Here is a 24395-nt window from a genome sequence, read left to right on the forward strand (position 1 = left end):
GTTATTGTACTTGGCCCCACAAATCTTAGAAACATGGTGTCTAACCAGATCCTTACTCTGGATGGCATTACCCTGACCTCTAGTAATACTGTGAGAAATCTTGGAGTCATTTTTGATCAGGATATGTCATTCAAAGCGCATATTAAACAAATATGTAGGACTGCTTTTTTTGCATTTACGCAATATCTCTAAAATCAGAAAGGTCTTGTCTCAGAGTGATGCTGAAAAACTAATTCATGCATTTATTTCCTCTAGGCTGGACTATTGTAATTCATTATTATCAGGTTGTCCTAAAAGTTCCCTAAAAAGCCTTCAGTTAATTCAAAATGCTGCAGCTAGAGTACTGACGGGGACTAGAAGGAGAGAGCATATCTCACCCATATTGGCCTCTCTTCATTGGCTTCCTGTTAATTCTAGAATAGAATTTAAAATTCTTCTTCTTACTTATAAGGTTTTGAATAATCAGGTCCATCTTATCTTAGGGACCTCGTAGTACCATATCACCCCAATAGAGCGCTTCGCTCTCAGACTGCAGGCTTACTTGTAGTTCCTAGGGTTTGTAAGAGTAGAATGGGAGGCAGAGCCTTCAGCTTTCAGGCTCCTCTCCTGTGGAACCAGCTCCCAATTCAGATCAGGGAGACAGACACCCTCTCTACTTTTAAGATTAGGCTTAAAACTTTCCTTTTTGCTAAAGCTTATAGTTAGGGCTGGATCAGGTGACCCTGAACCATCCCTTAGTTATGCTGCTATAGACGTAGACTGCTGGGGGGTTCCCATGATGCACTGTTTCTTTCTCTTTTTGCTCTGTATGCACCACTCTGCATTTAATCATTAGTGATCGATCTCTGCTCCCCTCCACAGCATGTCTTTTTCCTGGTTCTCTCCCTCAGCCCCAACCAGTCCCAGCAGAAGACTGCCCCTCCCTGAGCCTGGTTCTGCTGGAGGTTTCTTCCTGTTAAAAGGGAGTTTTTCCTTCCCATTGTAGCCAAGTGCTTGCTCACAGGGGGTCGTTTTGACCGTTGGGGTTTTACATAATTATTGTATGGCCTTGCCTTACAATATAAAGCGCCTTGGGGCAACTGTTTGTTGTGATTTGGCGCTATATAAAAAAAATTGATTGATTGATTGATTGTCACCCAGTACCAACAAAAGTCAGTACCCAGATATCTTACACATTGTATGTGGAATGAAATTATGAAGTCAGCAGAAAAATATCTTGGTTTGTGTGCTGTCTAACTGAGAAGGTTTTAAACTCGAAAAAGAAGCACGTCTATCGCTAAGCAACGCACCTCGGCGTCTTGATTGCGCAAAGGTTTCTGGGAATGTGAGTCTCGCGGGTTGAAGGCCCGCCCTTTTTGGAGCATAGATAGCACAACCACTGCTACACGCGTCGAGGAAAATATGATCAAAAAACAACTTTCGGAAGTAGCGTGACTAGACTCAAGGTATGCTTCCAGGTGGTTCTGAAGTCACTTTCAGACACAGAGATCATTATTAAGAAATTTGTCGGGTAAAAGTGTATTTTAATGCGCGATTTGATGACGTAATGTTGATTGTCGATACGCGAAATGGCGAGCATGCTAACAGGGCCGTTATTCGCTACAGTCTGGATTCATACTATGATATTTCCCGCTGTGTTGTGGTATCAGAATGAATATCCAGACGTATTTTGTCCTCGTAAGTTGATGACATGTTAAATGTCTCTGAATTTATAAATGTGTTTTGGCTTTGCCTTTTCCTCCTCGTTAAGCTAATATCGGGCTAAGCTAACAGTTTGTTCTGAAGTTGAGTTTTTGACAGCTGACATGTCAGGACTCCTTATTTGTTGGTCTGCATCACTTTAAAATGTTGGATTATTATGGACGCCAATCGGTACTGGCCACCATAATCGTGCAGTTAACAGCAAGGCAAAATAAGGTACTTGATAGGCCCTGTCTATTTTTCCTTAGCAGGGCAGACTGTCTATAATAATAATAATAATAACAGTGGAGTGTCTGGTTCCACAAACCCTTTCTTTGATTGTGTACCATGAAACACGACTGCATTACGCCATTAATGTTGGAAATATTGAAAGAACACTGACTCCATTGTGCCTGTGCTTGCCCTATTAATAAATACTGTTTTGTGTCAGCTCGCATTAATTGATCTTACGATGTGTTATTGGGTGAGCATTTAGCCTGTAACTTTTTGTCAAAAACAAATGAGCATGAATTCTGGGCCTACATATGTTTTGCATCACCAACATTTTCTTCAGTATCAAATTCAATCACAAAGTGTCACAGTGCTGTTAATGTTTTTAACCTTTTAAACATTATTTATGACCTATGTATAACATTAAGTGACATGAAACATAATGCCACATATTTTACTGTAAGATGTTTTGTTGCACTGCTAGATTTGAGGTTACACTTTTGTTACTACTTCAAAAACTGAATTGAATTTTGCATTTTCATTTATCTTAAAGGTGGTTTGCTAAATGTACAATGCATCTGGAAAGTACAAACAACGCTTCACTTTTTCCATGTTATGTTACAGGCTTATTCCAAAATGGATGAAATTCTCCCCCCCAAAACGTCTGCACACAATACCCCATAATGACAATGTGAAAAATGATTTTTGCAAATTTATTAAAAATTAAAAAACTAAGAAATCACATATCCACAAGTATTAACAGCCTTTGCTATGAAGCTCAAAAATTGAGCTCAAGTGCATCCTGTTTCCACTGATCATCCTTGAGATGTTTCTACAGCTTAATTTGAGTCCACCTGGGGTAAATTCATTTGATTATACGTGATTTGGAAAGGCACTCACCTGTCTACATACAAGGCCCCACAGTTGACAGTGCACGTCAGAGCACAAACCAAGCATGAAGTCAAAGGAATTGTCTGTCGACCTCAGAGACAGGATTGTCTCGAGGCACAAATTTGGAGAAGGGTACAGAAACATTTCTGCTGCTTTGAAGGTCCCAATGAGCACCGTGGCCTCCATCATCCGTAAATGGAAGATGTTGGGCTCCACCAGGACTCTTCCTAGAGTTGGCCGCCAATCTAAACTGAGTGATCTGGAGAGAAGGGCCTTCGTCAGGGAGGTGACCAAGAACCCAGTGGTCACTCCGTCAGAGCACCAGCATGTGGAGAGAGGAGAACCTTCCAGAATGACAACCATCTCTGCAGCAATCCACCAATCAGGCCTGTATGGTAGAGTGGCCAAACGTAAACCACTCCTTGGCAAATGGACTGCATTTATATAGCGCTTTTCCATCTGCATCAGATGCTCAAAGTGTTTACAATGATGCCTCACATTCACCCATTCATACAAACACACTCACTTTATAGAAGGCACATGGCAGCCTGCCTGGAGTTTGCTAACAGGCATCTGAAGGACTCTCAGACTATTAGAAACAAACTTCTCTGGTCTGATGAGATAAAGATTGAACCTTTTGGCGTGAATAACAGGTGTCATATTTGGAGGAAACCAGGCACCATACATACAGTGAAGCATGGTGACCGGCATGGAAGCAATGTACAGACAACTCCTGGATGAAAACCTGCTCCAGAACACTCTTGACTTCAGACTGGGGTGACTTCATCTTTCAGCAGGCCTAAGACCACAGCCAAGATATCAAAGGAGTGGCTTCAGGACAACTCTGTGAATGTTCTTGAGTGGCCCAGCCAGAGCCCAGACCTGAATCTGATTGAACATCTCTGGAGAGATCTGAAAATGGCTGTCCACCAACGCTCCCCATCCAGCCTGATGGAGCTTGAGAGTTGCTTCAAAGAGGAATGGGCAAAACTGCCCAAAGATAGGGGCACCAAGCTTGTGGCATCATTTTCAAGAAGACTTGCGGCTGTAATTGCTGCCAAAGGTGCATCAACAAAGTATTGAGCAGAGGATGTGAATACTTACGTACAAGTGATTTCTTAGTTTTTATTTAACTCACTGTGCTGCCAAATAATACATTTTTTCTTTTTCAAGGTAATTACTTCCCTCTCCCCTTCTTTGGGGGGCCCAGTGGGAGTCGTGACACCCAGTGTCATCGCTCATTCTTTCATCTGTTTTTGTGTGATTTTGGGGGGGGGGCACAGTAAGCATCCATGTAGTTGCATTAATACTTGTCTTACAGTAATAATAGTTGCTTGTACATTTTCCCCTGGCTTTAGACAAGAATCAGGTAAATGATGGCATCTGAGGTGGACGGAGGCAGTGAGTTCCCAGCTCATTATAAAGTCATGTTGGACAAACTAAATGAACAACGGCAGTTGGACCAGTTCACAGACATTACCTTGATTGTGGATGGTAAATACATTTTAGTTTTAGTTTACATTTTAGTGATATCTTTAAGGAGTTCAAATAACTCATTGTGCTCCCTCACTCTCTTTTCCTTCTTGTTCCTTGTAGGACACCATTTCCGAGCCCATAAAGCAGTGCTAGCAGCATGCAGTCAGTTTTTCCACAAGTTTTTCCAGGATTTTACTCAGGAGCCACTCGTTGAAATAGAAGGTATTTTGGGTTCCCTGAAGCCAAGTGTATAAGTATTTGGTCAGTGATGCAATTTTTGTAATTTTGCTTTTGTACACCACCACAATAGAGCTGAAATTAATTAGTTAAGAAGTGTTTGTTGTGTAGACTTTTGGCTTGAATTCATTTAAGTTTAATTGTTGTATACGTTTTCGACTGATCTGTTGCTCTCGTTTTCTACCAGGGGTGAGTAATGCTGCATTCCGCCAGCTGATGGAGTTTACTTATACAGCCACACTCTCTTTGTCCGGAGAGCAGGAGGCCAATGATGTCTGGAAGGCTGCCGAATATCTTCAGATGCAGGAAGCCATCAAGGCTCTTGACAACAGGTGAGATTTTTTTTTTTTTTTTGCAGGGCAATTGTCACCTGTAACTTTTCAAAGAGTTAATTTTGCATCCAACTGAATTTGTTGACATCATACACCAGTGTATTGGGGGTGAATCTCACTCAGAATCAGAGATGTAGGTCTTTTTATCTTGCAGGTCTGAATAGAACTCTTGCAGTTCTGAATCTTGTGCCAAAAAATTTAGAAATTCTAGATGTAAAATGGTGCAGTGTGGTTCATTCCAACACTCTTAATAAAGGTGACAAATAATGTACTACATGTACATGCAGCTTTGGTGTGTGACAATGACAAACTGTCATCATTTATTGAACACCAGACAGAAAAAAGCAGAACAGCTGAAAGCCCAAGATGAGAGTTCAAGCAACAAGTGACTTATCAAAATAGATTTTTAGCCCCATTAGTACATGTAAATTTATGGAAAATTTAGTTTTTGGTTTTGAACCTATTCTCACCAGGGTAAGCAAGGAATTGTGAGTAGCTGTCACATTAGTGGCTGCGTCTGTAAGTGAGTGAGTCTGACTCTATTTTTAGACAAGTGTATGAACAGCCGGCCAAGTCTGCCCAGACACAGTTGCTGTTTGAGACGATCGCACCTGAACTTGGTTAAACTTTTGTCCATCCATCTTATCGACATTCTACCTTTGTTGCACATAGAATTCAATGTAGATACATTGAGACGCGAGCTTGGTCACCACACGAATACGTCATAAAATTTCTGACCAGTCAAATGCATTCTTTAGAATTGTTTATTTTATCGATTTATTAATTACCAAAAACAGAAAACTCACAAGAAGGGTGGGAAATGCATGTTTTATCAGATAAAATAAGAATTATTTCTGAATGGGTTATATAGTCCCTTTGCAAAGCTAAATTGATAAAATTAAATAAAAACAACAAAACAAAAACAGAGATAATGTAATTTTGAGAACATTTATTGAGCAGATCTCAAAATTAAAACTCGACTCTGTGGTGAAAATAGTGCAGACGAACACAAACACCATTTTTATAACAGAATGCATATATAAATTGCAAATTTCAAAAACATGAACAAATGTAGCAAAAAACTTTAAATGCAACTATTTTGCATTAAAATGCAGGAAATGCTTCAGGTGTTTTTTGTACAACTATGTACATGCAATGAGATGCAACACATTATATTCGTGCCACTCAGAAAAACAATTCCTGTCTAAAACAAGACCTCTCTGTCTTGTGTTGGACATGTAATTTTGGACATTGGAATGACCTTACACTTTGTAATTCCTGCTTCTGTCCAGCTGTAGGCAGTGTTAGCTCTTTTGTCTCGCTTTGGTGGTGTTTTGTCCAAAAAAGTCTTTAGAGACCACCCCATGTGAGTTGGTGATCCTGATTGGCTTAGGTTGTGCAGTTCCACTAGTGCCAAAGGGGAAGGCCTGGTTTTTATTATTACCTTGCAGTGAGGCTTCCAATTTGTTTTCAGGATAAATGGCAGTCACTCGCTGACAGAGACGAATAAAGGCAAAAAGAGGAAGATTGCTGAGACCTCCAATGTGATTACAGAAACTCTACCGTCAGTAGAAGGAGAACAGGTGTGTGTTTACTTTGGACAACGTGGATAACAGAAGATGCTGCTTGTGTCAAAGCCCTGGGTGATGTGATTATCTGAAGTTTGCCATCACTTATGTGCATGATGCTGCAACTTGTTTTAACTAAAGAGTCAAACTCAAATAATGATCCATGCACACACACATTTTATTGTTGATAATGATTTCAGTACTTCATGTTCCTGAAGGTGGAGATACAGGTGATAGAGGAAGAGGCTATTGAGCTGGAGGAATCAGGACTAGAAGAAGTGATCGGTGCAGCAAAGAGCGCACAGCCTGTGTCAGATGAGTCTGCTTTGGCACTTCTTGCAGATATAACCAGCAAATACCAGCAAGGTGAACCTGCACTGCATGTGATCAAGAAGGAAGTATTAGAAGAGGTATTTATGTACACCTTTTTTATGATATCTTGATTTGAATATACAGTTCTTGTCTTGTGTCGTCTATACAGTAGATGTTAGTGCAGGAACTCACCTGTGTGCTGAAGGTTATTTTGTATTTACTGCAACAAGCATCGATGGTTTAGTGGTTAGCACTGTTGCCTCACACGAGAAGGTTATGGGTTCAATTCCCGCCTGTGGCCTTTCTGTGTGGAGTTTGCATGTTCTCCCCGTGTTTGCGTGGGTTTCTTCTGGGTGCTCCGGTTTCCTCCCACATCCAAAGACATGCGGGTTAGGTGGATTGGAATCTTTAAAATTGTCCGTAGGTGTGCGAGTGGGTGTGGATGTGTTGGTTTGTCTGTCTGTTTGTGGGCCTGCGACAGACTGGCGTCCTGTCCTGGGTGTACCCCGCCTCGTGCTCTATGACTGCTGGAATAGGCTCCAGCCCCCCGCGACCCTTGATTGGACTAAGCGGTTGAAGATGTGTGTGTGTGTGTGTGTGTGTGTGTGTGTGTGTGTGTGTGTGTGTGTGTGTGCAACAAGCCCAGACATGTCTGATATTTTACATAAGCAAAACAGTTACTTTTTAGATTGATCTGGTTCATCAAAGGTAAGCAATGTCTAATTAGTTTGACCTTATATCCCTAGGCTTTTCCAAAGCCATGTCATACAAAATCATCAAAATGCTTTTCCAAAGCCTAAGAATTTGTATTGAGTCTGTACATTGACATACAGCTTGACGAAAAGAAAATGACTGACTTCTTAGTGGAAATTGGGGCAACCACTTCTCTGGTTCAGCGATGGAGTGGTTCCCTGTCTGTGAGTCATTCCATGCCCACTCATCTAAATTTCATGAACAGCTGCTTCAAATAACATCCAATGCAGGTTTATTTGCCCATCTTGCTTTTTTTTGGAATTTAAGGGTCCTTTTAAGTGTAAGAAGCTCAAATATCTGGGAAGGACTCTGAGTAGAGCTGCTGCTTCTTTGCATCGAAAGGAGACAGCTGAGGTGGTTCAGGCATCTGGTGAGGATGCCCCCTGGTCATCTCCCTCCGGTAGGTTTTCCAGGCACATCAACCTAGGAGAAGACCCGGAGAAGACCCAGGATATGCTGGAGGAATTATTTTTCCCAGCTAGCCCTGGGATTGCCTTGGGATTCCGCTGTAAGAATTGGACTAGCTCAAAGATAGGAAAGTTTGGGATGAGCTGCATTCACTGTGACCCAGACCTGGATAATTGGCAGAAAAAGAATCATTAAAAGTCCTTTTGGTACATGCCACAGGCTGAGGGTTTCCTGCAAAAATCCACTTTTTTACATTTCTATCTGTGTCCATGTGATGGTTCCTTTTGTACAAACTGCACCAAATATTTACTATGGTGTCCAGTGTATGTGTATTTGTCCATCTTGCTTATTTTTGGAATATAAGTTATGTTAAGTTACAGCACATGCTGTGGTGTGCAATTGTGCTACTGAGTTCCTGTATGCTCCTGAATATGGGGAAAATAAATGGAGCCATTCATTTGTAATGCCTATTTGCACTTTGCAGGATATTGTGTATCAGGAAGAAACGGTGACTGCCTCCAAGGCTCTGGAGAATGTTGAAGTTGTAGAGGTCCAGATATCCCAAGTAGACCACATGTTTCGCTGTACCAAGTGTGACCGCGCCTTCAAGTTGTATTACCACCTGAAGCAGCATTTGAAAACGCATCTAGGCTCGCTGGAAAAGCCTTATGTGTGTAACCACTGCGGTAAAGCCTACACGCGAGAGGCTGCCTTGAAACAACACAACAGCGCATTTCATTTTGATGCGGAGGAGCTGCCTCATAACCTGCGGCCCCAAAAGAAAGTACATGTGTGTGAATACTGTGACAAGAATTTTGACCACTTTGGCCACTTCAAGGAGCACCTGCGGAAGCACACTGGTGAGTTTGTATGACAAGTGTCGTCGCTTACATTTGATGTGAAGACTGAAATGTATTTCACTTTTTTGTCCTTTGCTAGGTGAAAAACCGTATGAATGCTCAGTGTGCCATGAGCGATTTGCTAGGAACAGCACACTGAAATGCCACATGGCCGTCTGTCAGGATGGAGTCGGAGCCAAGAAGGGACGCAAGAAAATCTACGAATGTCAGGTATTTTGAAAAATGGCGGCCAGTATAATAATCACCTTGCTTCCCTATACTTTGTCGTTTGAAAATTAGCAATATGGGGGGTTAACCCTTCCCCAATTTACCCCCTCCCCCGCCCAAAAATTGGACTTATGCTAATTTGTTTATTTAACGCAGCCCTGGTCGCACCGAATGAATTTAAGGTTCTAGCAAAGTTTTTGCAGTCTGCCTTGTCTGTGTGCAAGTGTTTTATTTGAGCAAGTTTTTTAATGTTGTTAATGTTATATTTTACTATTTTTAATGATGCTGCCCTCTTGGCCAGGGTCTTCTTGGAAGAGATCTTGATCTCAATGGGACTAACCTGGTTAAATAAATTAATAAATACTGACCAAAAATGGAGGCAAAACCGATTGCAAGCAAGGGACTGAGTATCCTCCACGTGTTGTGTGCCCCCCCCCCCCCCCCCCCCCCAGCTTGTGGCAATTTTATTTTTTTATTATTTTTTTGTTGTTGTTGTTGTTGATTTTTACAGGCAGCCAGTGACAAATGTCCTTTCAGAAACAGCAAAGTCCATGGTGTTCTAAAAATAACCATGTTGTGTTGAAACTACAAAGTTGTGGATAGAAATGTTCTGCAGCATGTAGACTATTTAAAGTGCCACATGTAACCCACTGGGTGTTACTCAGAAATAGCACAGTTTCAGTACTAATAAATCTAATTGATAATCTAGATCAGAAGAACTAAGAATGGCTCTAGGAGAGGAGAACAAAAAACTGAACCACGAATTATCTTTTGCTGTGAGCGGTACCATATATTGTGAAAGACAAACAATTTAACATACAACACATGCGAATGGCCATTCGATAAACACCATAAAAATAGTAAAGTCACGAGTAGTCAACAACACCCGCAGCAGTCTTCGCTCATGTTCTTCAGGTGCATCCGAAAACACAATAAGATCATCAAGAAAGACCAGCACTTCTTTTAAATGGAGGTCCCCCATGCTCTTCTCCATTAACCGCTGAAATGTCAATGGGGCGTTTGTTACCCCTTGAGGCATGCGGTTAAATTCCCAGAATTCAATGGGCATCACAAAGGCTGTTTTTGCTTTGTCGGCTTTGTTCATTTCAATTTGGTAGTACCCAGATTTTAGATCAAGTACACTGAACCATTTGGAATCGGTCAATGCTGAAAGTGACTCCTCCAGATTGGGCAAAGGATAGGCGTCTTTAACCGTCTGATGGTTCAACTTACGGTAATCAATGCACAGACGTATGTCTCCGTTCTTTTTCTTGACTACGACAATAGGTGATGAAAAGAGTGACTCCGATTCACGAATGACACCAGTCTCCAATAGGTCCCTTAGATGTTGTCGGACAGCCTCGATATCTTGAGATGGATAGGTCTGGCTCTACGTTTGAATGGAGTTTCGTCGCTCAGTTTAATGTGATGTTTCACCTTGTTAGTGCATCCAAAATCCATGTCGTTAAATGAAAAGACTTCAGGAATCTGACTGAGTTTCTCAGTGATCCTTGCCTTCCACTCAGGAGGAATGGGTGAGTCTCCAAAAATTCAATGTCAGAGCATTACCAGAATTTAATGAACAGGATTTCACACTGTGCGAAAGGACCTGCGGTGACACTGCAAGTTCTGCGATGATGGAGAAGGATTGAACTGCCACATCTCGGTCTGACTCATTACTGAGAAGGACAGGTATCTTCTTGTGGGGTTGGCTTGGGAGCATAGTTAAAGAGTTCTTAACACACAGCCCACCTGGCGGTGATGAGGCTGGATGCTCCACAAGCGCCCACTGGCCAGGAGTTGGCATGCTGGGATGCAACAACCCATCGACGACTGTAGTACAGCCAGCAGGGATGAGGATTGGAGTCTTGCTGGCTGATCTCACAACTTCCTGGCTGCCTTGCTGTTGCTGGCACAGTTGCAGTAATTTGAGGACTGACCTGTAGCCATTGGCAGTTGGCAGAAAATTAGAGTGCTTACTCCCCATGTACTGGCTATACAGCGCCTCCAGGGTGTTCATGCCGATCAACACTGGGAACTGCTGGGTTTCAGTGTCAGGGACGACAAGCGCCAGTGTTGCAACGTCAAAATCAGCTCCCAGAAACTCCTTTGGAAATGGGACCACCATCTCTACATATCCAAGGTAAGGATCAGCTTGCCCTGCAGCTCATTCAACTTGCGGTAAGTTGTTAAGAGATTTCAGTGGTTGGGTTGCACAGTGCTGATTGTAAAATGATACTGGAATTGTGGTTACTTGTGATCTTGTGTCCAAAAGACAACTGCATTCCTCACCAGCAAGTTTAACATTTGCAGTGCAGCGAGATCCAACCAAGCCTTTGGGTAATCTAGATGGAACAGTGGATGTAGTCTGAGTTACTTCTTGACATGTGACAATTCTTGTTGGGACATTGTCAATCAATCAATCAATTTTATTTATATAGCGCTAAATCACAACAAACAGTTGCCCCAAGGCACTTTATATTGTAAGGCAAGGCCATACAATAATTACGTAAAAACCCCAATGGTCAAAACGACCCCCTGTGAGCAAGCACTTGGCGACAGTGGGAAGGAAAAAACTCCCTTTTAACAGGAAGAAACCTCCAGCAGAACCAGGCTCAGGGAGGGGCAGTCTTCTGCTGGGACTGGTTGGGGCTGAGGGAGAGAACCAGGAAAAAGACATGCTGTGGAGGGGAGCAGAGATCAATCACTAATGATTAAATGCAGAGTGGTGCATACAGAGCAAAAAGAGAAAGAAACACTCAGTGCATCATGGGAACCCCCCAGCAGTCTAAGTCTATAGCAGCATAACTAAGGGATGGTTCAGGGTCACCTGATCCAGCCCTAACTATAAGCTTTAGCAAAAAGGAAAGTTTTAAGCCTAATCTTAAAAGTAGAGAGGGTGTCTGTCTCCCTGATCCGAATTGGGAGCTGGTTCCACAGGAGAGGAGCCTGAAAGCTGAAGGCTCTGCCTCCCATTCTACTCTTACAAACCCTAGGAACTACAAGTAAGCCTGCAGTCTGAGAGCGAAGCGCTCTATTGGGGTGATATGGTACTATGAGGTCCCTAAGATAAGAAGGGACCTGATTATTCAAAACCTTATAAGTAAGAAGCAGAATTTTAAATTCTATTCTAGAATTAACAGGAAGCCAATGAAGAGAGGCCAATATGGGTGAGATATGCTCTCTCCTTCTAGTCCCCGTCAGTACTCTAGCTGCAGCATTTTGAATTAACTGAAGGCTTTTCAGGGAACTTGTAGGACAACCTGATAATAATGAATTACAGTAGTCCAGCCTAGAGGAAATAAATGCATGAATTAGTTTTTCAGCATCACTCTGAGACGAGACCTTTCTAATTTTAGAGATATTGCGTAAATGCAAAAAAGCAGTCTTACGTATTTGTTTAATATGCGCTTTGAATGACATATCCTGATCAGAAATGACTCCAAGATTTCTCACAGTATTACTAGAGGTCAGGGTAATGCCATCCAGAGTAAGGATCTGGTTAGACACCATGTTTCTAAGATTTGTGCGGCCAAGTACAATAACTTCAGTTTTATCTGAGTTTAAAAGCAGGAAATTAGAGGTCATCCATGTCCTTATGTCTGTAAGACAATCCTGCAGTTTAGCTAATTGGTGTGTGTCCTCTGGCTTCATGGATAGATAAAGCTGGGTATCATCTGCGTAACAATGAAAATTTAAGCAATGCCGTCTAATAATACTGCCTAAGGGAAGCATGTATAAAGTGAATAAAATTGGTCCTAGCACAGAACCTTGTGGAACTCCATAATTAACCTTAGTCTGTGAAGAAGATTCCCCATTTACATGAACAAATTGTAATCTATTAGATAAATATGATTCAAACCACCGCAACGCAGTGCCTTTAATACCTATGGCATGCTCTAATCTCTGTAATAAAATTTTATGGTCAACAGTATCAAAAGCAGCACTGAGGTCTAACAGAACAAGCACAGAGATGAGTCCACTGTCTGAGGCCATAAGAAGATCATTTGTAACCTTCACTAATGCTGTTTCTGTACTATGATGAATTCTAAAACCTGACTGAAACTCTTCAAATAGACCATTCCTCTGCAGATGATCAGTTAGCTGTTTTACAACTACCCTTTCAAGAATTTTTGAGAGAAAAGGAAGGTTGGAGATTGGCCTATAATTAGCTAAGATAGCTGGGTCAAGTGATGGCTTTTTAAATAATGGTTTAATTACTGCCACCTTAAAAGCCTGTGGTACATAGCCAACTAATAAAGATAGATTGATCATATTTAAGATCGAAGCATTAAATAATGGTAGGGCTTCCTTGAGCAGCCTGGTAGGAATGGGGTCTAATAGACATGTTGATGGTTTGGATGAAGTAACTAATGAAAATAACTCAGAACAATCGGAGAGAAAGAGTCTAACCAAATACCGGCATCACTGAAAGCAGCCAAAGATAACGATACGTCTTTGGGATGGTTATGAGTAATTTTTTCTCTAATAGTTAAAATTTTATTAGCAAAGAAAGTCATGAAGTCATTACTAGTTAAAGTTAAAGGAATACTCGGCTCAATAGAGCTCTGACTCTGTCAGCCTGGCTACAGTGCTGAAAAGAAACCTGGGGTTGTTCTTATTTTCTTCAATTAGTGATGAGTAGTAAGATGTCCTAGCTTTACGGTGGGCTTTTTTATAGAGCAACAGAGTCTTTTTCCAGGCTAAGTGACGATCTTCTAAATTAGTGAGACGCCATTTCCTCTCCAACTTACGGGTTATCTGCTTTAAGCTGCGAGTTTGTGAGTTATACCACGGAGTCAGGCACTTCTGATTTAAAGCTTTCTTTTTCAGAGGAGCTACAGCATCCAAAGTTGTCTTCAATGAGGATGTAAAAGTATTGACGAGATACTCTATCTCACTTACAGAGTTTAGGTAGCTACTCTGCACTGTGTTGGGATATGGCATTAGGGAACATAAAGAAGGAAACATCCTTAAACCTAGTTACAGCGCTTTCTGAAAGACTTCTAGTGTAATGAAACTTATTCCCCACTGCTGGGTAGTCCATCAGAGTAAATGTAAATGTTATTAAGAAATGATCAGACAGAAGGGAGTTTTCAGGGAATACTGTTAAGTCTTCAATTTCCATACCATAAGTCAGAACAAGATCTAAGATATGATTAAAGTGGTGGGTGGACTCATTTACATTTTGAGCAAAGCCAATTCAAATCAATTTTATTTATATAGCGCCAAATCACAACAAACAGTTGCCCCAAGGCGCTTTATATTGTAAGGCAAAAGCCATACAATAATTACAGAAAAACCCCAACGGTCAAAACGACCCCCTGTGAGCAAGCACTTGGCGACAGTGGGAAGGAAAAACTCCCTTTTAACAGGAAGAAACCTCCAGTAGAACCAGGCTCAGGGAGGGGCAGTCTTCTGCTGGGACTGGTTGGGGCTGAGTCTAATAGACTCTAATTGAGTCTAATAATAGATTAAATGCAGTGTTGAGGCTGTCATTCTCAGCATCTGTGTGGATGTTAAAATCGCCCACTATAATTATCTTATCTGAGCTAAGCACTAAGTCAGACAAAAGTTCTGAAAATTCACAGAGAAACTCACAGTAACGACCAGGAGGACGATAGATAACAACAAATAAAACTGGATTTTGGGACTTCCAATTTGGATGGACAAGACTAAGAGTCAAGCTTTCAAATGAATTAAAGCTCTGTCTGGGTTTTTGATTAATTAATAAGCTGGAATGGAAGATTGCTGCTAATCCTCCGCCTCGGCCTGTGCTACGAGCGTTCTGGCAGTTAGTGTGACTCGGGGGTGTTGACTCATTTAAACTAACATAGTCATCCTGCTGTAACCAGGTTTCTGTAAGGCAGAATAAATCAATATGTTGATCAATTATTATATCATTTACTAACAGGTGTTAGTGGGGTCCGCAACAGTTCCGGTTTGCCCCACAACTGGAACTGCTTCTAGTTTAAATTACTTCTGGAAGTGTTCGATTTCTGCAAACTGTTTCTTCTTGGCAGAAACAAGTGCAGAGTTTGGGGAGTTATTACAGTTAGGCTTGATATGGCCATCTTCACCACACCGATAGCAGTAGCCTGGCTTGGGAACAGAGGACGGGTTCTTTGATGGCTTGGCCGCCCTCTGCCCCTCACCCGACTTACTGCCAGGTGTGGGCTTAAGAGCAGCAGACTGATTGGAGCTTGCCTGGGCAGCAGTTAATGTTGCTAGCTGCTTTTGAATTTCGGCCATCTGTTGGGCTAGTTGCTGCGTAACATTGGTGAGAGCAGCAATCTCCCCTTTCTCTGCACTGCTGGTGTGGACATATTGTGCATGGGCTGCAACTCTAGAGCGTGATGAGCCGAGATGTTGCTTCATACGGATGGCTTTAGCGGCTTCACGGTCCTCTTCAGTTCGCAGTAATAGCAGGAATTCAGTGAATGATGGGGGATTGTGCTTTCGTTGCTTAAGTTGTAATTCTGTGATGAGTGACTTATCCCAACAGCCACGGCAAAATTGGGTCAATAGGTGTCGATCAAAGTCCTTATTTGCAACTCCACCTCGCTTCACAGCCTGGTTTAATGCTACCTGCAGACGTTGCAAATAGTTTAATGGTTTCTCTCCAGCATCCTGGAATGTATCCATAAATTTAGCGTATAGCTCATCGCCATCCTGTACCGTGCCATACGCTGAGTAGAGTCTGAAGATACAATGCTGGCAGTGCGTCAGGCTTTAGGTGTTTCACCACATCAGCAGCAGGTGATAAGCTATCGAAGCTCTTCCGTGAGCACTGCAGATCGGACACGGCAGGATCTTTCATTAGCAGCTCTACTCCGGAACGCCAGGTGTCGTTGGCAATCTCCCGGAGAAGGCTCCCAGACACTACTGACAGGTTGACGGCCCCATCATCATTCTTAACAATATGTTCAACAACGTAATGTTGCACTTCTGGTGGATTTAAATTACCATTCAACAGGACTGGAAGAGAGGATCTTCTGGCATGTTGGGCAACGGAGTTCGGCTGAATGGCTGCCGGCGTCTCAATCAGATGAGCTGTAGCGTTGAGATCAGCAGTCAACTCTTCATTGTCTTCCGGCAGAGGCTTTTCCACTGGAGCAGTGGGGTGGAGCTCGGTAACTGTCCGACCAAGCAGAGACATCACCCCCTTTAAAACAACTGCAAAATCTTGCCCAGTCAATTTAGCAACATTCTGTAACTTGGACAAGTAATGTCAGTGTGGGCTTTCCCCACTTCAATCCGCGCAAACTGTAGACAAGTCTAGAATATCATATGTAACTTTCACATTTGCACAAGCAAACATATACGGCAAAAGCGGACGCAAGGCAACCATCGCAGCGCCGGACCCAAATTCAACTATGACTGCACCACAAAAAGTGGATTTAGGTTCATTGATGTGATCAGATTTTGAAATTGACCCATACCGTCCTAAAAACTCAATAACTTCTTCATCTGTTTCGGTTTTAGTTGCGTTCTGTATTAAAACTGCATTAGGGATTTTAATGCCACGTTTCTCGAATATATCCATGTTTCGCACTAAAAAATATATATGTATATCACACAAGAAAAAATATGTTCAGGTTTTTTTTTCCTCCACTCCTGGCTAGTGCTCGCCACATTTGTAACCCACTGGGTGTTACTCAGAAATAGCAGTTTCAGTACTAATAAATCTAATTGATAATCTAGATCAGAAGAACTAAGAACGGCTCTAGGAGAGGAGAACAAAAAAAACTGAACCACGAATTATCTTTTGGTGTGAGCGGTACCATATATTGTGAAAGACAAACAATTTAACATACAGCACATATGCGAATGGCCATTCGATAAACACCATAAAAATACTAAAGTCACAAGTAGTCACAATTCAACAGTTCACAGTCCAAATGTAACAATTCAACAACAAAAAATCCCTGCGCGGTATCTTGCGACTGCAAGTTCCAGTCAGTGTGTTTCAATTTTGCCCAAAGGCACCACAGTTCAATGGCTTCACGCGAACCAGAAGAAGAAATGGTCTAAATATTGGACAAAGTTTTTAGTCCAACAAAGATGTATATATTTGGGCCGTGATTAAGAGTTGCAGAGCAGCAAACAAAAAGAAGGAAAAGGCGGCTGCACAATGGCGCCTCCTACCAGACCAAGGCAGGAGATTCAGTTCACTTAAATTCAGGAAGATCTTCTGGAAGTCCCAGACAGCTGTTTAGGCTCGTTAGCTCGCCATCAAACCTGGTCGATTCCACGGATTATCAACATTCTACGCCCAGTTGTTTCAGATTGACGGCACCGATAGAAGGCTCCTGCAGCTTAACCGCAATGCACGCACCCCTTACGCTCCTAACAGAAGCAAGTCACGTCCGTCTCTTTATGCCAACACAATTGGCTGTGCTAGGTCACATGACCATGTGACGTAGTTAAGCAGTTGGCTTCTGTTTTATTCTTCTCTACAAGAGTCAGACAGAAGTCAGACCTCCGGAGCAAGAATTTTAGCTGAGGAAGCTTCTGCGATTTGAAGCGAAACGTCCTCGCGTCAAGCAAGCCAGTCCAGTCGAAGATTCAAGCTTCTCTACTAACTACAATAAGTGTTTTCACAGACATTTGTTGAAGAATTAGAGGAATTCTCTCTATAACTACTGTATTTTGGTCGTTACAGGTATGCAGCAGCATATTCAACAGCTGGGATCAATTTAAAGACCACCTCAAGAGCCACACGGGACTCAAACCCAACCACTGCACCATGTGCGACATGTGGTTCACCCATCCTAAAGACCTGAGCACACATCTAAAAGATGTTCATACCATGGATGATACATCAGTAGAAGAACTGGTCATCTCTGACGCAGCACCCACTGCTGCCCTCACCATAGCAGCACAGAACTTAGAAGGGGAAACAGTCCTGTTGGATGATGGGATCCAGGTGGAGCATGTAACTGTGGAGCCCATTGACCTGATGGAGATGGAAGAGGGTGCCACAGTCGTGGTGGAGGATGGAGTGACAGAGATGTGTGAGGAGGACGTGGAGAGATTAAAGCAGGCCGGCATGCAAATACAGGTGCTGCACGTGACCACTAGTGAGGTTGATGGGCAGCAGGTGGTGAAGTCTGAGATAATAGAAGCGATATCAGAACAGACTGTGACTGTAGATGAAGCAGAACAAACTGTGGCAGTATCTTAAATGAACAACAGAAAGCTGCATGTCACCTTTACGTGCTTGTCTGTCTGCCCTCACTTTCACTCTGGAAAAAACTACTTTCTGGCACATTAAACAGTTTTCATTTTTAAGATACTTACCATCATATCACATTACCAATCCTTTCCTTTTTAACATCATTGCTTATCAATTTGGTCATGGTTTTTAAGTTTGTTTTTTGTTTTTGTTTTTTTTGTATTATTATTAAATAAAGTGTTACTGTATTTAGGGATGCACTGATCCACAATTTTTCACTTCTGATCCGATCCTGATACCTGAATTTAGATATCTGCCGATACGATACTTTTCCGATCCCATACCAGAGCTCTGTTTGCTTTATTATTGTTATTGTTGATTTTATATGAGGCTTTTCTTAAAAAGGAGACCTGAAAGTTGAGCTACAATTTGCCAGAAGGTGCATCTAAGATGAAAGCCTAGATTTGATGTTTTGGTGAAAGAATGAAGTACTTTTATTTTTTATAGACAAAAAAGAAAAGACCACTCTCTCTCTCTCGCTCGCTCTCCCCCCGTCTTTTTTTCTTCCTCTCTGTTTAAAGTAGACCTGCTTTGAAATAAATGTGGTCAGATCTCAGAAAGAAATAGCTGATATGTATTTATAAGACCCTCATGAATGCAGTAAAGTAAATCTGAAAGCCCAAATTTGTAATTCAGCTGAGAAATCTTCATTTAAAAATGACAAATTTGCAGCTAAAATTTGGCCCTCCACGAAAAACTGTTTGTATATCCAGGACATTGCCGTGACGTGAGAGAGAAGACGGAGCGTTAGTGCCTTCAGTCCGATCCTGCGCGATGAGTGAATGCAATACTAGCTATTTCTCAATTGAAATTGTTTTATCTGTTAGTAATGTTACTGTTATACACATCCTGGTTTCAGCATCCAAAAGTAAGCTGCAATGAATGCGAGATACAGCTCTGCATGCTCAGATCAGCGGCGACATCGACGGTGGGCGACGTTCTATGCCTTGCTCTCACTGCCTTTGATGCGCTTACCGAGTCTGCTGGCTCTGTAAACGCGGTAGCAGGCCACTCACACCGCCCCCGTGTCTGCTGTGCAGAGCTGCGGCCAACTCCGGCACCACCTCCCTGTCTACTGAATGGAGGTGCGGCCAACTTGGTAACAAGTACAGAGACTACGCTCGCTGTTGATGCGGAGCGCTCCGGCATCCTGCAAGGATAGACTTCTTGCGGAAAAATCCGCAGCGTTGCACGGTCTCGGTAATCGCAGCCGCAGAGCTCCGTGGCCACTGAGAGAGGTTTGTATCTTTTTAATGACTTGGATTCTTTGCAGGTCCCACATCCGTACCCCGCAATGGTAACACCGGAGGCTAAAGACAGTAGATTTTCAATGCAACACCACTCAATCAAATGGGTGTCTGAAAAAGTCCCCAAAATAATTTTCAAGCAAAAATAAAAGAAATGTATACTCACCAAACATACCACAAGACAATATGAAGTTTTTTAAAAAGTCGATCCTTCCATATAAGACAATAAAAAAGGTGCTTTTGTAAGAGATGCAAACTGATGTAAATCCACAAATTACAGTTGGCGAGCGCAATGCATGCTGGGATAGGGTCTTCTCTCGCATCTCGGCAACATCCCGGATGTGCTGACAGTTTTGTGGAGTGCCAAATTTTAGCTGTAAATTTGTCATTTTTAAATGAAGATTTCTCCGTTGAATGACAGATCTGGGCTTGCAGATTTACTTTACTACATTCAAAAGGATCTTATGTGTAAATATGTCATTTTTTGGTCCAAAGATCTGACTGCATTTATTTCAGTGCAGGTCTACTTTAAGTGCTGCGCAAACTTCGAACTTTAGGTAAACGTGAAGCTTTTCAACGATAAAATAATTATCAGACGCTCACCTGCAGGATTTTAATTGAGACTTTTTTCCTTTCAGCAGATAGAATTGTTCTCTGTCCTCGGCTGCACGCTGAGCTGGTGTTTTACAGCCTCAGGACAGTGAAGCCGCTAACTTTTTAGCACACATTTTCAGCAGCAATTTAGTTAATTTTTCAGAAAATCTGTGCTTGACGAACAGACAGTTTGAAGCCGAGAGCTGGGCAGAAATTGACCGCTACCTGCAGCTAGAACACTGTGGAAGAGACCTCTCTCAAACAGTCCGGCTTCAAAAGACCTCCCGCTCAGCAGTAAACAAGCAGAGAGCAAACGATATTTTCCGATACATGAATTACGTCAATATCGGGTACCGATCCAGGATCGGATCAGTCCCACCCCTAATTGTATTGCAAGTCCTTGCGAAGAAACTTTTAAAGTGAAAGAAATTTGCTGTTATGTTTAATAAAATGTATTTAGTTGTACCTCAGTGCTAATGCTACATTTTTGTTCAAGCATGTTTTCATAGTGGTCTAGTAGCTTGGTGTAGAAGGGTTACATGGGTATAGAATAAAACTAATTTTCATCATATTCTGAGTCTCATGTTAGTGTGCAGAGGTTTTGAAAACAAATCAAGTGCATACGTTAGAGTAAGGTGAAGCATAAATTATCAATTTGGGGGAGAGGTGGACAGCAACAGTTGAGGTTACACAAAGGGCAATGGCAGTTCTCCTTACCCTTAGGTTTCTTAAGGGAAACCTTTCCCTAAGAAATGACACACCTTGACTACAACCGCTGGCAGAAATTATGGAATCACCGGCCTCGGAGGATTTTCATTCAGTTGTTTAATTTTGTAGGAACAAAGCAGATCACAGACATGACACAAAACTAAAGTCATTTCAAATGGCAACTTTCTGGCTTTAAGAAACACTATAAGAAATCAGGAAAAAAATTGTGGCAGTCAGTAACGGTTACTTTTTTAGACCAAGCAGAGGGAAAAAATATGGAATCAATTCTGAGGAAAAATTATGGAATCATGAAAAACAAAAGAACGCTCCAACACATCACTAGTATTTTGTTGCACCACCTCTGGCTTTTATAACAGCGTGCAGTCTCTGAGGCGTGGACTTAATGAGTGACAAACAGTACTCTTCATCAATCTGGCTCCAACTTTCTCTGATTGCTGTTGCCAGATCAGCTTTGCAGGTTGGAGCCTTGTCATGGACCATTTTCTTCAACTTCCACCAAAGATTTTCAATTGGATTAAGATCCGGACTATTTGCAGGCCATGACATTGACCCTATGTGTCTTTTTGCAAGGAATGTTTTCACAGTTTTTGCTCTATGGCAAGATGCATTATCATCTTGAAAAATGATTTCATCATCCCCAAACATCCTTTCAATTGATGGGATAAGAAAAGTGTCCAAAATATCAACGTAAACTTGTGCATTTATTGATGATGTAATGACAGCCATCTCCCCAGTGCCTTTACCTGACATGCAGCCCCATATCATCAATGACTGTGGAAATTTACATGTTCTCTTCAGGCAGTCATCTTTATAAATCTCACTGGAACAGCACCAAACAAAAGTTCCAGCATCATCATCTTGCCCAATGCAGATTCGAGATTCATCACTGAATATGACTTTCATCCAGTCATCCACAGTCCACGATTGCTTTTCCTTAACTTTGTTTTTTTCTGTTTAGGTGTTGATGGCTTTCGTTTAGCTTTTCTGTATGTAAATCCCATTTCCTTTAGGCAGTTTCTTACAGTTTGGTCACAGACGTTGACTCCAGTTTCCTCCCATTCGTTCCTCATTTGTTTTGTTGTGCATTTTTGATTTTTGAGATATATTGCTTTAAGTTTTCTGGCTTGACGCTTTGATGTCTTCCTTGGTCTACCAGTATGTTTCCCTTTAACAACCTTCCCATGTTGTTTGTATTTGGTCCAGAGTTTAGACACAGCTGACTGTGAACAACCAACATCTTTTGCAACATTGCGTGATGATTTACCCTCTTTTAAGAGTTTGATAATCCTCTCCTTTGTTTCAATTGACATTTCTCGTGTTGGAGCCATGATTCATGTCAGTCCACTTGGTGCAACAGCTCTCCAAAGTGTGATCACTCCTTTTTAGATGCAGATTAACGAGCAGATCTGATTTGATGCAGGAGTTAGTTTTGGGGATGAAAATTTACAGGGTGATTCCATAATTTTTTCCTCAGAATTGAGTGAGTCCATATTTTTTACTCTCTGCGTGGTCCAAAAAAGTAACCGTTACTGACTGCCACATTTTTTTTTTCCTGATTTCTTATAGTGTTTCTTAAAGCCAGAAAGTTGCCATTTGAAATGACTTTAGTTTTGTGTCATGTCTGTGATCTGCTTTTTTTTTCTACAAAATTAAACAACTGAATGAACATCCTCCGAGGCCGGTGATTCCATAATTTTTGTCAGGGGTTGTGTATCATTATAAGTCATCATATGTCACCTCTAGCTGCTCTGTAAATGGATGCAATCATGCAAATAGATGCGATGAGCATTTACATACTTCCACAATGCCATCGTCACTCTGGTAATCTAAATTGTACGGGCTATAGGCATCTGTTTGCATTTGTCTACAGCAAATCACAGAAATAAGAGGAGACGAAGATCTCTTCGATGCCTAGGAATGCTGGTGGATCAGTTCATGGTATGTAGGAGTGGCTGCAAAGACATTTATTTATTTTGTATATAGAGTAAAGGTTAACATAGTAGTTAAGTTGGACATGTTTAACTTCCCTGGACTTGTATTCTGTTGTTTGAATCCGCTTGAAATCCAGAAGTATGCGTGCACCCATTTGTGTGTTGATTGTGTGGTCTTTTTTTCCAGGATTTACATAGTTGAATACATACTCAGTCATACGTGACATTGATGTGTTTACACCATAGCCTATGTGCTTTGTTTGGAGGGGATGGTCGATGTTCACAGTTTTACTTAAAACTGTGGACAATCTTTCCATTTCAGATTACTGATGTGAATTGGTTTTCTTTTCCAGACTGGTCGTCATTCTTATTGCAAGTTAAACCACAACACACCTATCCTGCGTTTGTGGTCTGACGAAGAGGCCGAGCTGAAGCACGAATTCCGCATCAGCAGAAGAGCCATGAATAGTTTGAAGAGACTCCTGCAAAGGGAACAGGACCATGGCTGGGGTAATCATCTGGAAATTCTTATCTACACCTACTGGCTGGCTCATGGACTGTCATATCGCATGGTATCCAGTGTGTTCAATGTGCCGAAAGCTACAGTCCACCGCATCGTCCACAGAGTGGTGCAAAACATATGTTTAAACCTGAAGCGAGCAATCTCATTCCCACAGAAAGAAGAGCTTCCTGCAGTAGGGCAAGGATTTGTCCAGCTGTCAGGAACAACTGCATTTCACAGTGTTGTTGGTGTAATTGGTTGCACCCACATACTCCCGCAGCAGCATCAAAAGGACTACTTGGGTTGTCATTCCATAAACATGCAGGCAATATGTGATTCAAATGGAAGGTTCCTGGATATATTTGTCGCCTATCCGGGGTCAGTTCATGAAGCAGAAGTAATGAAGAACAGTACACTTTATAAGACTAGATGTTATCCCCCTAGAGGCTATGTCCTTTTTGGTCATGGTAGCTACCCCTGTTTAGAGACACCAGTCTGCTTGATTACACCCTACAAGGAGCCAGTTGATGGACAAGTCCAGGAGCGGTTCAATTACCACCATTCAAGGGGGCACAGCATAATTGAAAGGGCTTTTGGCATGGTGAAGACTAGATGGTCTACATTGTTCAGTGCCTTGGAGGTGAAACCTACATTTGCACCCAAGGTCATCGCTTCCTGTGCCTTTTTGCACAATGTGTGTTTGGACAATGGGGACACACTTGAGCCAGATGACAACATTTCAGAGGACAACCTTGACCCCCAACCTCCCTGTGATGGCATGGCATACAATGAAACCTCTGGGAATGCTACAAGGGACAGACTGGCTGCCCTCGTTTTGGACAGTGTGGAAGCTTCATAAAGATGCTAAATCTCACAGGGTTGCACGCGCACATAGTCGTGTTCAAAATAATGGCGTGTTTAATGCCGCATTCACACCGAGCGCGATCAGACGCTACAAATTCGCGTGGGTCGCTAGGCGACGGACGCGCCTCCTTCGCCCGGTGTGTCGCTCTGCTTTTGCTGCGAAAATTCGCCCCGGTGCGTCATCAAATAGGTGTTTTCATTCCGCTCGCCGGCTATGGTTTTCAGTCAAGTTAACATGACGGAGCTTGATCACACGGAGCGAGTTGTTGTGGAAAGCTCCCAATACAGGGAGTATTTGCTGCAGGAGATGCGTTTGGATGACGGCTGCTTTCAGC

At 42.2% G+C, this 24395-nt stretch overlaps 2 protein-coding genes across 3 annotated transcripts; both read left to right on the forward strand.

Moving 5' to 3' along the window:
- Positions 1-1312: 1312 nt before the first annotated feature.
- On the forward strand, positions 1313-18208 carry znf131 (zinc finger protein 131). Of its 2 annotated transcripts, none has more exons than XM_034170548.1 (9): positions 1313-1445; positions 4161-4296; positions 4399-4500; positions 4703-4847; positions 6322-6430; positions 6634-6825; positions 8373-8748; positions 8828-8958; positions 17621-18208. In XM_034170548.1, exons 2-9 carry the CDS (start codon positions 4176-4178, stop codon positions 18140-18142), a joined length of 1698 nt encoding a protein of 565 aa, XP_034026439.1. In that variant the 5' UTR covers positions 1313-1445; positions 4161-4175; the 3' UTR covers positions 18143-18208. The 2 variants fall into 2 exon arrangements, with proteins under 2 accessions (XP_034026439.1, XP_034026440.1); XM_034170549.1 differs by lacking the exon at positions 1313-1445 and adding an exon at positions 1522-1677.
- A 4272-nt stretch (positions 18209-22480) lies between these two features.
- On the forward strand, positions 22481-24183 carry LOC117510726 (putative nuclease HARBI1). The gene is made up of 2 exons (XM_034170551.1): positions 22481-22701; positions 23048-24183. The coding sequence occupies exons 1-2, from the start codon at positions 22681-22683 to the stop codon at positions 24053-24055; spliced, it is 1029 nt and encodes a 342-aa protein (XP_034026442.1). The 5' UTR covers positions 22481-22680; the 3' UTR covers positions 24056-24183.
- Positions 24184-24395: the final 212 nt, after the last annotated feature.

This window comes from Thalassophryne amazonica, chromosome 5, assembly GCF_902500255.1.
Source record: "Thalassophryne amazonica chromosome 5, fThaAma1.1, whole genome shotgun sequence".
NCBI lineage: Eukaryota > Metazoa > Chordata > Actinopteri > Batrachoidiformes > Batrachoididae > Thalassophryne > Thalassophryne amazonica.

Coding starts and splice junctions, on each gene's coding strand:
- znf131 (XM_034170548.1), top strand. CDS start 4,176: ATGATGGCATCTGAGGTGGACGGAGGCAGTGAGTTCCCAGCTCATTAT. Junction 6,431..6,633: donor CGTCAGTAGAAGGAGAACAG/GTGTGTGTTTAC, acceptor ATGTTCCTGAAG/GTGGAGATACAGGTGATAGA. Junction 8,959..17,620: donor AGAAAATCTACGAATGTCAG/GTATTTTGAAAA, acceptor TGGTCGTTACAG/GTATGCAGCAGCATATTCAA.
- LOC117510726 (XM_034170551.1), top strand. CDS start 22,681: ATGCTGGTGGATCAGTTCATG. Junction 22,702..23,047: donor TGCTGGTGGATCAGTTCATG/GTATGTAGGAGT, acceptor TTTCTTTTCCAG/ACTGGTCGTCATTCTTATTG.